This window comes from Eupeodes corollae, chromosome 1 (assembly GCF_945859685.1).
Source record: "Eupeodes corollae chromosome 1, idEupCoro1.1, whole genome shotgun sequence".
Taxonomy (NCBI): Eukaryota; Metazoa; Arthropoda; class Insecta; order Diptera; family Syrphidae; genus Eupeodes; species Eupeodes corollae.
The window spans coordinates 54,126,826-54,140,875 of record NC_079147.1 but is presented as its reverse complement, the minus strand read 5'-3'; the positions used below and the strand labels follow the sequence as shown (position 1 = coordinate 54,140,875).

The window sequence follows — 14,050 nt, the reverse complement described above, 5'->3', positions numbered from 1 at the left end:
ATATTTACTCCCAACAAAGTCTCGATCTTATGCTCCATTTGCGAGGTAGAAATATTTTAAATTAATGGTGACATTGTTGTAACTTTGTTAAACAGGAAGTAGGTAAATGATACTTTGTAAAGATAATCATACAGGAGTTGTGTATTCTTGCTCTGATATTTTGATGAGTCTTAAATAGAAAAATACAATTTCTATTCAAGAACTCACTGCTCACTGATTTACCGAAAGATTATTCTATTCGAGACATCATTATTACAGCTTGTTAATGATTATGGTGGTTAAATGGACAATGGTAGGGTAGGGCGACAGTGACATTTCCTTTTTATTACAACACCATGCAAATTGAAATAAAATTAAATGAGCTGCAAACTCGGCAGTCGAAACAAGCATCACCAAAATGGAAAGCCTGATGGTAATAGAGATAAACTCTACGACATTTTCTTCTATCAGTATAACTTAAGCATTAGTAGCAACTTCTTAAAGACAACATCATTCACTTGAAGAAGAGACACCAGGCAGTTATTTTAAGCTTAATTATATTGTGATAATGTTTCGCCAGTACCTACTTTGGAACCTTTTTGTATCTTAGTTACTTATGGAAGAGAATGAAGAATAATAAAGAAAAAGAAGTGATATTATGTTTTTGTTATGGACTTATCTCGGAGGAAATTAAAATTAATCACTATGGAGATGATTTAAGGAGAACAAAATTCTTAAAGACTATAAAAAATGCGTGCAAGATGAAAATTTACACAATTGATTGCCCCACAGACAAGAAGTACTGGCTGGCTTATTGTCTTAAGGCTGTTTAAACTTTAAATAATAAACCCGAATTTTTTTATTCTGAGATTTGACTTGTTTTTCAAATTAATATTTTTATAAAGTATGTTTTTGAAAGTAGTACCCGTGGCATGATGGTTAGTGCGTTGGACTGTCGCAAGGGGTCTTGGGTTCAATCCCTGCCTGTGCCACCTTAATTAAAAAAAAATAATTTTCGCGGGTACTGCCTCTTGCGAGGAATTGACAAATCCTTCAAGAGTAATTCTTGTCATGAAAAAGTGCTTTCTCAAATTAGCCGTTCGGATTCGGCCTTAAATTGTAGGTCCCTTCCATTCCTGACAACAGTACTCGCACACAGGAGTGGTTGAGAGTTGTAAGTCACTAGGCCCTGGTTCACTACGGACTATTGCGCCACCCCATTTGATTTGATGTTTTTGAAAGAAACCTGTAGCATCAAAAATAAGTTTTGGAACAAATGTTTTTTTAATTTCCAATAAGAAGTTATTGTAATTGGCCCGATTTGTCTAATTGAAAATGTTGACATTTCTGGATGCTTCATGATTTTTAGAAAGCAGTAAACGAGCGTGTGTGTTCGTAAGTTTGTACGTCCGATCTCATATTCACTGTAAATATGTGTTGTCATACAGATACAGAAAGATGCAGGACTTTAAAAAAAAATTGAGAATTTTAATAATTAATTTATTTCGTTATAAAATTATTTTATGGTAAAATTTTGAAGAAAATCAAACATATGTTTTTTTACAAAAAAAAACAACTTACAAAGAGTTGGTACAAATTTATTTTCCATTCGAATGAAAATAAAATGTTTGAGTTACAAAAATTTCTCATGTATCCAAAGTGTTGGTTTAAAAATACTCCTTATATTTTAAAATTAAAAAATGCATCTGCATTTGTTTAAAAACAACCTTCATTTATTAATATTATTTTTTTGAAAATTGTAAGAGTGTTTTTTTTTTAATTAACTTTTTGTGTATAAGTTTTCAAAGTTTGTCACAAAAATACTTTTCGTTTGCAGTTATTAGTGCTTATATATACATTTTACATTAAAATTTCCTTAAAAAAAATTGAAGCTTTTCTGAGATAACAAAATTAAAGAAAGTGAATATTTAAAAAAATGAAAAAATAAAAAAAGGAGGCTTGGATGCGATCCACATCACTGATAACTTCCCATCCCATGATTCTATTTGTCTTGCTTAAAAGTTTGTAGGGTTGGGTCAAAAAAGTTGTTACTTGAATTATTCTTAAAAAAATTAAAACTACTAAGAATATTTTTCATATAAAGAATTAGTTTAGTTTGAAAATCTAGTTTTGTTAGATAGATATTTAGTCGAAAAGTAATTTTTAAGAATTCAAGTAGCATTTCCTAAATTTTTACAAATTCGATGAATGAAATTAATTTAAGAGATATCAAAAACTGAACATCAATTTTTACCAAAATTTGCGTACTGTTTTTTTTAGGAAAAAACGGACCTATTAATTTTTATAAAAAAATTAACTGAATATCTACAACAATATTTTCTATGAAATAAAAAATTTTGAAGATATTTTTTTAATTTTTGAAAATCTATTTAAGTCAAAAGTAAATTTTTACCAAGCTTTAGTATTATTTTCTTTGTTGGTTTTTCTTTTTTGTAAAAAAAACTGTCAATTAGAATTTTCTCAAAACAATATTTTTTAAAAGATAAAAGTAGTGTAAATCAAATATCTTAAAGTTTTGAAAAGTTATTCGAGCCGAAAATCAATGTTTACCAACTTTTGTTAATTTTTTGTTTAGCTTTATATTTTTTGTAAAACAAACTGTCAATTCGATTTTGCAAAAAATAAGTTCAGAATGAATTGAAAACAATAATTCTTATAAGAAAAAATTAGCTGGAAATGAAAATCTCAAACTTTTGAAAAGATAATTGAGTCGCGAACGCACGGACGTACGAACGTCGAGCAATACAAAAATATGTTTTATTGTTGCAAGTTAAGAAAAAAAACTTCGCGAAAATTTAGGAACAATCTATATGTTCGATTTGAGAAAATACGAATTTTCGATTTTCGACCAAAAAGCCTTTATGGGGACTCCTCTTGTTTTAAGTGTAAAAAAAAGAACGCTCCAAATGCAAATGGGCTTAAAACCTTTTTTTATAAATTTCAAGTCACTGATCCAAAAATCTGGGCAGAAATTAATTTTTTAACGAATTTGATGGTCTGTCCGACTCCATCCAAATAGTTGTTGCCTATTATTCTAACACTGAAATCGTCATTTAGGGCGATTTCAATATACCCAATTCTCCTTATCTTCGCACATTGTACCGTGTCTGCAGATTTCTCATGTGTAAAAAACCCAGTTAAAGAAAAAACTCTTATGAGACGGTCTCAATGAATTCAACAGGAGCTTTAAGTGGTCACTATGCTTCCTCGACTGTGACGTGAATTCCAGCGCAGATATGATTACAAATTTATTTCTTTGTGAAATGAGAAAAAAGTAATTAGTATCAGAGATTTAAGTTTCTGGATTTATAAAACCGGAATAAGTTCAAACAAGCTAGTAAAACCTGTAACGACCATATTTGAAGAACCATATTTTTTGAATGACCAGTAATTAAGGCAAAAAATACTAAAATGTCCTAAAGGTAGTAAACTTTTCTGGTAATTTGTAAAAAAACAACGAAACACCACTTCGACCTCAGTTCCAACACTCCTCCACAATGACGCTCATTATGTAAGCACGATCGATAAAGCAAATTTGCTTGCAGCACAATTTGCTGTTAATTCGACCCTACCGGAAAGTGTCATGAGTCCTCCTGTTCTTGAGACCGTAAACGATTCTATGAGACGAATCTTCTTTCGCACTCGTGCAGTTGCAAGAGTACTGAGAGACCTTGATATACACACATCCGCTGGCCATGATAGTATTCCCCCTATTGTTCAAAGAGGTGTGCAAAACCACTGCGTAAGCTTTTCCATCTTTCCTACTCTACAGGTCTCTTTCCAAACGGATGAAAAACAGCATTTGTACAGCCTGTCCCTAAAAAAGGCGAATCATCCTACTCCTCTAACTATCGTCCAATTGCACTTTCGTCCCTTCTTTCTAAGGTCATGAAAAGGATGATTAATTATCAGCTTAAGAAATATCTTGAAAAAGGAAAGCTTCTTAATGACCGGCAGTATGGCTTTTGTAGCAATAAGTCCACTGGTGATCTCATGGTTTATCTCACCGAACAGTGGAACAAATCTTTACATCGTTTTGGAGAAAGTAAGATTATTGCACTTGATATTTCAAAAGCATTTGAAAGAGTTTGGCACCAAGCTCTCTTATCGAAAATCCGTGCTTTTGGTATAGAAGAATCCGTTCTTCGTTGGGTTAGAAATTACCTTTCGGACCGTTCAATTCAAGTAGTGTTGGACTTGTTCAAATCGGATATTCACAAAATAAACGCTGGTTGTGCCCCAGGGCTCCGTTTTGTCTCCGACGCTCTTCCTTATTTTTATAAATGATCTTTTGTCTGAAACTTTTAACCCACTTAATTATTTCGCTGATGACAGTACCCTCAGCTTTTCAAATTCGTTTTTAGATTCTCATCCTTGTCCTTCGAATGTGGAATTTCAATGGCAGCGTATGATAAGCTCATTAAATTCTGATTTCGACAGCATTGTACAATGGTGAATCAAAAACCGAAAACTCAATGCTGTCTCCTGTCGTTAAAGCGTAACCAACCCCCGATGCCGCTATCCATGAGCGGCACTTGCATCCAGGAAACTAATCAACTTTCAGTACTCGGTATGAATATCACAGATCACTTCTTATGGAATGATCACATATTCGACATTGCAAAAAATGCTGCTGGGTGCTTAGGATTTCTCCAACGGTGCAAGACATTTTTCACCTCTTCTGATCTGGCTGTAATTTATTAAGCCTTCATTCATCCAAAACTTGAATATAACTAGCATATTTGGGCAGGTGACCCTAAAACGAGTATAAGTATTTTGGACAGGGTCCAAAAAAGAGCTTTGAAAATGATAGGCGATAAAACTATAACCAAAACAATTACGTCACTCGGACACCGCCGCAATGTTTTATTCCCCTTTAGTTGTTTTACCGATATTTTTATAAACAGTGTTCAATGGAACAGTTTGACCTTGAGCTCAATTTCGGACGTACTGTCAAGTATAGAGATTCCTTTCTAAACTGCACATCGAGAATGTGGAATGTTTTACCGAAATCTGTGTTTTCCTTCTTTTAAATCCTTCCCTATTTTCCTAAGGCTCGCACTGTGTTTTAACTTTAAACATGTTTAGGGTTTATAGCCCCTTGAGTGTCATTTAATCATAAAAAAAAAGTTTGCACAGTTTTCAAAAGTTTATAAGAAGTAAGTCTATTGATTTTGAAATGACAAACACAACATAAATGAAAGTGAAAGCTGTCAAAAAAAAACAACTCTCGTCTTAAAAAAAAAAAAAATAAATAAGGAAGGTATCTCATTTACGATGGAAAAGGATAGTAGCCAAATTGACACAAAGACCTTGCGACTAGTGAGCACAGGCATAAACCTCATCACTGGGGTTCTTCCTTTCAAAAACTCAATCTTAGAAGATGTGACGTTGCGGTTCGGTCCTATTTTGTAAGATTGAATGGTTTATTTCAAAAATGAACAAGGGAGGGATAAACTCTTATTTTCGTCAACACTACCGACATCACTGACTTCTTTCAAAAGCTTCGATGCTTACATCATTTTCAGTAATGCCGGACTTTTTGCTATTTCCATTTGTATGGTAACCTGGACCTATGACACTTTAGTAGTCGATAAGGCAGGAGGCTATAAAAATCAGCTTTCAATGATAATTGTCTAAAACAATCTGAGGAAAGTGACATTCTAATTGCTGTGAGTCAGTATATAGAAACACTCTCCCTTAAAGTCTTACGCCATCACAATTTTAAATATACATTCAAAAAATAGTTGCCAAAAGCTAAACTTAGCATTTTCTAAAGAAGCACGTGCATCGAAAGCGAAAGGTATTATCGACAGACCAATTATTAAAAGTGTCTGGCTTTAGATGTTCGTCTAGATATTCGTGCCTATTACGTTTTCTTGTCTCCAAATTATTTTCCATTTATAGCCAAGATCTCAACTTCACACAGCGAATCTTTTTCTATTATTTATGTTTTCATATCATTATTTTAACGAGAGGTTAATTTATAGCTTTGTCATAAAATAATTCAGCTTTTTATTATTTTCTTGTTCGTTGTTTTGTCACCTTACCCTCGGTTTACTCAAGCGAAAATCAGTCAAAGAACAAATTGTATATTCTTCGTCTAATTGCAGTTGACCATCGGATTGACGAGAGGACTGGCGGGCATAGGTGGAGGGCGGGGCAAATCATTGTTTTGCCTTAAGTAAATCGTCATTTCAAAGGAAAGTGCTTCCACTTAAAGTCGGCCTTATGTATATTTTTGTACTAAAGACAAAAGTCTCAGGTGAAAATTTAAATTTAAAGAGCTAAAAGATTCTGAATGTCTTTTTGCAGGGTCCCAGTTCATCACGGATGAATGATGCGAACTATCGCATTTGTATGTTTTCATTATAATAAGTCTCAACAGTAGCAATTTGTGGTGTAGGTAATTGTTGTAACATCTAACTTTGTTTTTTGTTTGGTCATTTCTATTCATTCAATTTAGATTTAGTTTTCATTTAAGTCTCGAGTTTTAGAAGCAAGTAAACATGAAATATTTTACTTTGAAGTCTTAAGAGTTGGACATAAGTTAAAGTAGATTTTTTAGGTATAAATCGAGGTTTCATTAAAAGTTGGACATTAGTTCTGGTTGGACCATTCCTTCTGTTATTTCGTCTTCAAGAGAATTTGTCGTTCACTAAAAAGTTTTAAGTGTTTTAAAATGAGCATTTCAAAAGGACTTTTATTATTTTGTGTTGTGTTACTCGGGGTATTATTAAATGGACTGACAGCAAGTGATGAAAACAAATTGGATATGAAAAAGTCAATTGAAAATTGTGAAAAGGAATTAAGTTCAACATGTTTGAAATTGGAATTTTTAAAAGTTCTTGAAAAATTAACAGAACGAAATGAAATAAATATTATGCCGGGATTAAGTATAATAAGGGATACAAATGTTACAATACCGAAAAATAACGAATTGATTGCTGGTAAAGTGATAAATACACAACAAAAACATTTTGTACTATTTGAAAATAACGGAATTTATAAGTTTTATATATGTTAAATATAATTTTACTTAAGTTTGGTATTCAGTAATTTTTTAATTGTAAACTACACGTTTTACATTTAATTTCGTACAAAAATGTGGTCGAATTCCTAACGTCAAATTTTTTTTAAAGACAATATGAGGAAGAATACAGAAAAAGATATTCAAATCAATATATAAACAATTTTCTTTTAAAAAGAAACCAAGTTCAAAAAAGCAAATTTACGAAAAAAAAAACAATAATTAACTGTTATTTCTGGACTTTAAAGCATAAAAAAAAATTTAGACTAAATTTCAATTTACACATTGATTAAGCCTGCATGGACAAAGACATTTCAACAGATAAACAGACTGACGCTGGTTAAACTTTTTTCGACTTTTCTGCCATTTCAATTTGATTTAAATCTCTATTTTTAATTTTTACGAATGCAATTCTTGCCCCATGGTTCTTATATGTTATCAAAATAAATAGGAAATTATAACTAGTCATCTAAGTTAACGCTTTCATCTAAGGTACACATTAGCGTTATGGAGCATCAACTGACAAACGCCCTTTTCAGAAACTCGCCTTTTTATAACTATTTCTAGTTCACTTCCTCTGTAAAAAATTATCAGTCGTTATCTCCCAATATAACTTGGATTTCACTCCAATAAAAATGTATTGGTATGTAATAGCTTTAATGAATCTTCTAAAATCTTCTTATGTCAGGGATAAAGAGGACCTTCAGTTTTAAGCCGAATCCGAACGGCTGATTTGAGAAAGCACTTTTCTGCGTCGGAAGAGGCAGTAAGCGTGAAAAAACTTAAGGACAGGGATTCAACGCAAGACCCCTAGCATGACAGTCACTAACCATCACGCCACGGGTACTATGATTCTTGTTATTTCAAAATTCCTGCAAATTTTGTAATAAATCGAACAATAATTGTTTCAATTAATAGAAACGCTTGTTCATGAAAAATTAATATCAAGCATCCCTTAAGCATTATTCACATGAGCACGACCAACGAATGAACGAATATTCGTCGATTTTGACATTTCTTTCACATGAGAGTTTTTAATTCGTCGCGAATAAAATTTGACTTTGACCACCGAAACCATATAACAAGAATGATTTTTCTAGGTTAAGTACGAGCGATTATTTAATTTATTGGAAGTGTGGATGATGTGGAACACGAATAAAGTTTGACAGTTCGTATTAACTTCAATTTTTTTCGCGACGAATAAATTTGTTTTCTTTAATTTATTAATATGTGATATTGAAAAGTAAAAGTATGGATCATAACTCAAATAGAAACTATATTGCTATCGTTTTGTTAAAAATTTGTGTGGAAATATGTCTCCAAACGTATATAAACTCTTATTTTGTTAGTCATTCGGCGTTCGTTGGTCGCGCTCATGTGGATGCTGCTTTAAACTTGATTACATTTATTAGGGAAAATGTAATGAAAATTAAAAACAAAACTTACCAAATTTGTTTAGAATTTTAATAAGAACATTTTTGTTAACAACAACATTATGTGTTAGATACAAAATTTGAAGTGGATTTCGAAAATTTTTGGAAGCCTAAGTTGAATTTGAAAGTCATTTTAGCAAATAAATAAGCTTAAAGTTTGATTTCCCTAATTTTAAACGATTTTTGTTCTTATAAGAGAACAGGTCCCACCAACAGTTGGAAATTTCAATTAATAGGCCCATTTATTCACGTTAGGCTTTTTTTCATTTGTTTTTTAAGACAAAAAAAAAAATAAATTTGTTAGTCCTAAATCAAATATTCAAATTTTCTCAAAAACAAACCTACAGATTTTTTTTTTTAAATTTTCGTTAACACTTTTTTCCTTATTTACCTTCTTCCAATATGAAAACAATATTTTTGTTTTGCTCCATATATGTTTTAAGGTTGTTTCAGGAACTAACGGACCGATTTCAATAATTTTCTTCACAAGATCTTATACTGCTTCAATAGCATTTGATGATCAGAAATGTCATTGTTTTTATTTCTGATTTTTAAATTCTATTATGTAAAATAAAACGCATGTATTTGAACGTAAACTTTTAATTTTAAATACTGTTCCAGTTTAGCAATATCTCTCGTATATTACAAATCACATATTACAATTGTAAATATTTTTTTTAAAATATTTTAAATATGTAATTCGTCATATGTTTTCTATGTGAGGGCACATAAAATATTTCTGCACGGTTTCTCAATATCTTTTGGGAAAATAAATAAGCTTAAAATAAATAAATGTCTTTTATAAAATAATAAACATAGCATTTTTCTATGACAATTAAGTGTTTTAAAATCATTAAGAGCACATCAAGAAAGATAGTTAGACAATTTTTCCGACCAGTCAAGTTTTCTTAAAGCAAAAAACGAAAATCTTTTCTGTATCCTTTCAATTCTTGAGATAGTGTTTCCATAATAAGGCGACCAACCAACGCTTCAATATTCTAAAAAGTGAAAACCTAAGACATAAATATCGTATTAGAGAGAACTCCAATATCTTTGGTAGTTTCAACTCCAAGGAATAATTCATTAAAAAATATTTTTTAAAAATTTATTTGTAAGAATGACTCTGAAGCATTGAGAATTTTATTGTTCGCCAAATATAACTGAAGGTGATTATATTCACACCAATTCAAGAAACTTTGAATATCTTGTTGCAGGAGGCAACAATGTAAAACTGAGCATACATCTGACAACAATTTAACTTAATTTGCTCACAACAAACATTGACAATGTTTATCATAATAAAATATTATTAAGAAGTGTGGCCTTAAGTGCCTACCTTATGGTAGCTCTTAAAACACACTTATTGACTTTGAGAAGAATCCATGAATGTGAACTACTTGTTTTATATGAGACGAATACAAACTTAACCATTTTATAAGATTGCGATTAAAACCGAACATTCGCAACTTTCGCAAACGTTATCCAAAGTGAATACTGAATACAATCAAAAGCTTTCACAAAAACAGTATACGAAACATCAATTTGCCTAACTTGATAACGCCAGTTTACCGTGGCAACAAACAAGTGAAATTAAGTGTTCACAAAAATGATTTCATGAGAAGTCCATTGTTTCACGTGCTTTGTAGAGGATATCTTGTTGGGACCAGATTTCAAAACAGACTTAAATTTCAGGAAGAATATAGTCTGTTTAAATGGAGCGGTATCAGTAACGATTGCATAATTTTTGAAGAAATAAAACCAGCCCCTTAAGAACAATATAGCGTTGTTTTTAATGGATGTTATGATACCACTTGGCTGAGATATTAACGCAAGAATTGTTTACCACTCAAATTTGCGAATGGTTTTAGCAATAGTGGTTTCAGTAGAAAACCAACAGCTGAAGAACTAGGAGATTTTTTTTTTCAAAAATTAACTTAAGCTATTTTGAGCTGGTCAAGAAACCTATTTTATGCGGCTAAGGAGTTATGAATGAATTGTAGTGGGGTTTTATTAAAAAAAGCTTTATTTTTGTTTTCACTTCATGATTGAAATAGCGTTGTCTTCTAAAAATAAGTACAACTTTTTGTTGTATGTATTCTATACCTCCTTTTTTAGCTAATGAATAAAATAAATAAATAAGAAATAAACTGCAAATCTTAGTTTAGACAACACACTTATTGGGCTTGATAAGACCCAGTAGTTTTGTACGTAGTAAAAATGTATTGAAGAAAGAAAATAAGTTATTATTTTATTTTAAGAATTGTTAACAACAAAATAGTTGTAGAATTATTTTTAATTATTAAAAATTTCTTTTCCTTATAGAAATTGCCCGATCTTTTCCAAACGATCCTGACCAACGTTTGAATATTTTTATTATGAACAAAATTAAAAACTTTCTTGAATCCCGTTTGCTGCGACTAAAATTGCTACTATCGGATGAGCCATCAATAGAAGATACTTCAGTAACAAATGGACGAACCGATAGATATTACAAGAAAAGTGGAATGGAGACCCTAGTTGCTACTGGTTTAATGATGAAAGGTTAGCTTAAATATTGAACACATTTTTTTATTAATATCGTAGTTAATTAAACAATGTTATAATTTGCAGGAACCTTACTGGCCATGGGAATGGGAACTATTGCACTTATAGCTGGTAAAGCTCTTATGACAGGTTTAATGGCATTAACAATGACAAGTGTTATTGGATTGAAGTCTTTTACATCACCGGGTAAATCAGCTGTTTATGAAATTATCGCCAAACCTGTTTACACACCATACCATTCACATTCTGTAGGTCATGATAATCATCATCATCATCATGGTGGTCATCATGGAGGTCATCATGGTGGTCATCACAGCGGTTGGGGGGGCAGTGGTTGGGGTGCTTGGGGTGGTTGGGGTAGATCGTCAAATGTTGATTTACCAACAAATTTGAAAGCACCCTCATTATAGGCTAATATAAAACTGAAATCAATTAATTTAAGCAAACATCATATTTATTTATTTATTTATTTTTAATTTATGTAAAAGTAGATACTTACGTGTACCTTGTAATCAATCAAAACTTGAATGTTATAATGTTTACAAATATTTTAGAGTAAATTGCGAATTATATAATGATTTTATATCGCATTGGTTTGTTTTGTTTTTAATATGAGTGAACCGAACGTGATGCAGCGATAGACTTAAATAGTAAAATTAACTCATCTGTGCAGTTTGTAACATGTATCCAATAACAAAAATGAAACGAAGAAATGATGGACTACAATTGTTAAAAAAATATATAAAAATTAAAAAAATGTGTTTTGTATTTGTTTGTAGTTTTAAAATGAAATGCGCATTACAATATGCAACTAAATATAGTGAATTACAAATGCAAACACGTCTTTTTATTGCATATGTTTAGCTGTTTTAAACAAAATTCAAACGAAAACAAAAGAGCTGACGTCCAAACTTATTCTTTATTTTTAAACTTGTGTCTTGTTAATGGGACATTTAAATGTCCACTTCTCTGCGGTCCCGTGAGTTTATAATGAGTTGTGACTATTTTAAAGAGTCTGTGACACAAAAGCTAAAATTAAAACATTTTACTATAGGGTCCGCCATCTTACTTTGTTTTTCATCTAGTACTTATTTCGTGAATGGTAACACTTAGCTCATGTCTGATTTTACAGATAATTATTTTTATCCTTCCGCTGAACAAATATGGTTGTGTATATTCGCTGAAAAATATTGCCTAATATCAACTTAGAAAAGATGCCGATTTTGCCAAAAAATCATATTTTCAGATGAAGTTCATTTTGATCTTGGAGGTATGTAAAAAAAAATTGTACCATTTGGGGCACAGAAAACCCGCACACAATCATAAAAAAGCCGATACACACAAAAAGAGTCCTTGTTTCGTCTGGATTTCGAAATTTTAGTTCACAAAATGAGAAGGAGAATATTGGCAACATTTGGTTTCAAAAGAACCGCGGTGCTACGGGCTACACAGTCGAATCTACACTCGATGTTTTCATAGCATTAAAAAAAAGAAGTTATTTCACGGTCCATTTATTAAAAAAAAAAACTTTTTAAGGCTAACAATAACTTAAAAGGCTTTAACATTATATTTAATAAAATGAAATTTTTAGAAATATTTAAAAAAGCTTTACATATCACTGTTAACAAAGCGACAAAATATCTGCATGCAATTTTTCCAAATTAATGTTTTTCTTCCTGATGTTATAGTAAACTAAAAAAAAAAACAAGCAATAAAATAAATTAATTTGATTACAGTTTTGTGTGTTCTAAAAAAATTAAAAAAAAGAGGCTGAAATGCGTCCCACACTGATAACTTCCCATCCAGTCTGTCGATTTGTCTTGCCTCCTGGATTCTTAGGCTGTCGTGTTTTGTTAAAAAAGTCAGTAGAATGATTCTTAGAAGTTTAAAAATTACCAAAAATATTTTGCATATAGAGAAATAGTTTGATTTCGAAATTTATTTTGGCTAACAAGATTTTTAGTCGTTAACCAATTTTTACAAATTTTGGTAGCATTTCTTAAAAGTTTTTATTTCTTATATAAACAAATACTGATTGGACGAATGAAATTAAATTGAGAGATTTCGAGAACCGAAGATCAATTTTTGACAATTTTGCGTACTATTTTTAGAAGATTTAAGTTTTTTATAAAAAAACCGACTGCTAGATTTCAATATAAACAAATTACAAAATGTGGAAAACAATATTTCTTATAAGATAAAATCAGTTGGAAGCAAATATTTGTATTTATTTATTTATAATTTATTAACACGTAATTTATATTACAAGCTAATGCAAAAGGTAAGAGCCCAGCTGAGGAGATTATTGGCTCTTTGTTTTAATAATATTTATATATAGAGTTAATTTTAGAGTTTCAATACATTTATTTACATATTCAGTGTTCTAAGAATTAAATTTTTTTAGTATTTCATAGATTGATAGAATTTTAAAAACGGTGTCTATAATTGGTTTAAAAATTTGTCAATTTTCGAAGATTTGTGACATATACAAAATTTGTGTTGCATGTTGAAAACATCGGTTGTTTCTGGTGAGTAGATGTTTTTTGGGTTGTTGAAAAGTGACCGAGTCTGAGGGGTACAAATTTTGTGATTTTGCGTTTTGGTAGGTTCGTAGGTTATTTAGGTGGGAATGAATATTTGTAATTTTTGAATAAAAATTATATAATTAGTCAAAAATCTATTTTTACCATCTTTTATTAATTTCTTTTAGGTTTTTATTTTTTGTAGGACAAACTGTCAAATCGATTTTTCTCAACATTTCACTGAATGTTGAAAACAATGTTATAGATAAAATTAGTTACAAAAAATATCGCAAAGTTTTCAAAAGATATTTAAGTCGAAAACCAAATTTGACCAACTTTTGTTAATTTTCGTTGTGTTTTAATTTTTTTATTTTAATTTAAAAAAACTGCCAGTTAGATTTTTCTCAAAATGTTACTGAATATTGACAACAATATTTTTTTAAAAATGAAATTAGTTTAAACCAATATCTGAGTTAACTAACATTTTTACTATTTTTTTTAAACTGCTATGGTAAGAAAAC

General features: G+C 30.7%; 1 protein-coding gene across 1 annotated transcript; it reads left to right on the top strand.

Annotated features, from left to right (window-relative positions):
• Positions 1 to 6,632: 6,632 nt before the first annotated feature.
• Positions 6,633 to 11,417, top strand: LOC129939249 (uncharacterized). The gene is made up of 3 exons (XM_056047200.1): positions 6,633 to 6,950; positions 10,786 to 11,004; positions 11,074 to 11,417. Exons 1-3 carry the CDS (start codon positions 6,683 to 6,685, stop codon positions 11,415 to 11,417), a joined length of 831 nt encoding a protein of 276 aa, XP_055903175.1. The 5' UTR covers positions 6,633 to 6,682.
• The last annotated feature ends 2,633 nt before the right edge of the window (positions 11,418 to 14,050 follow it).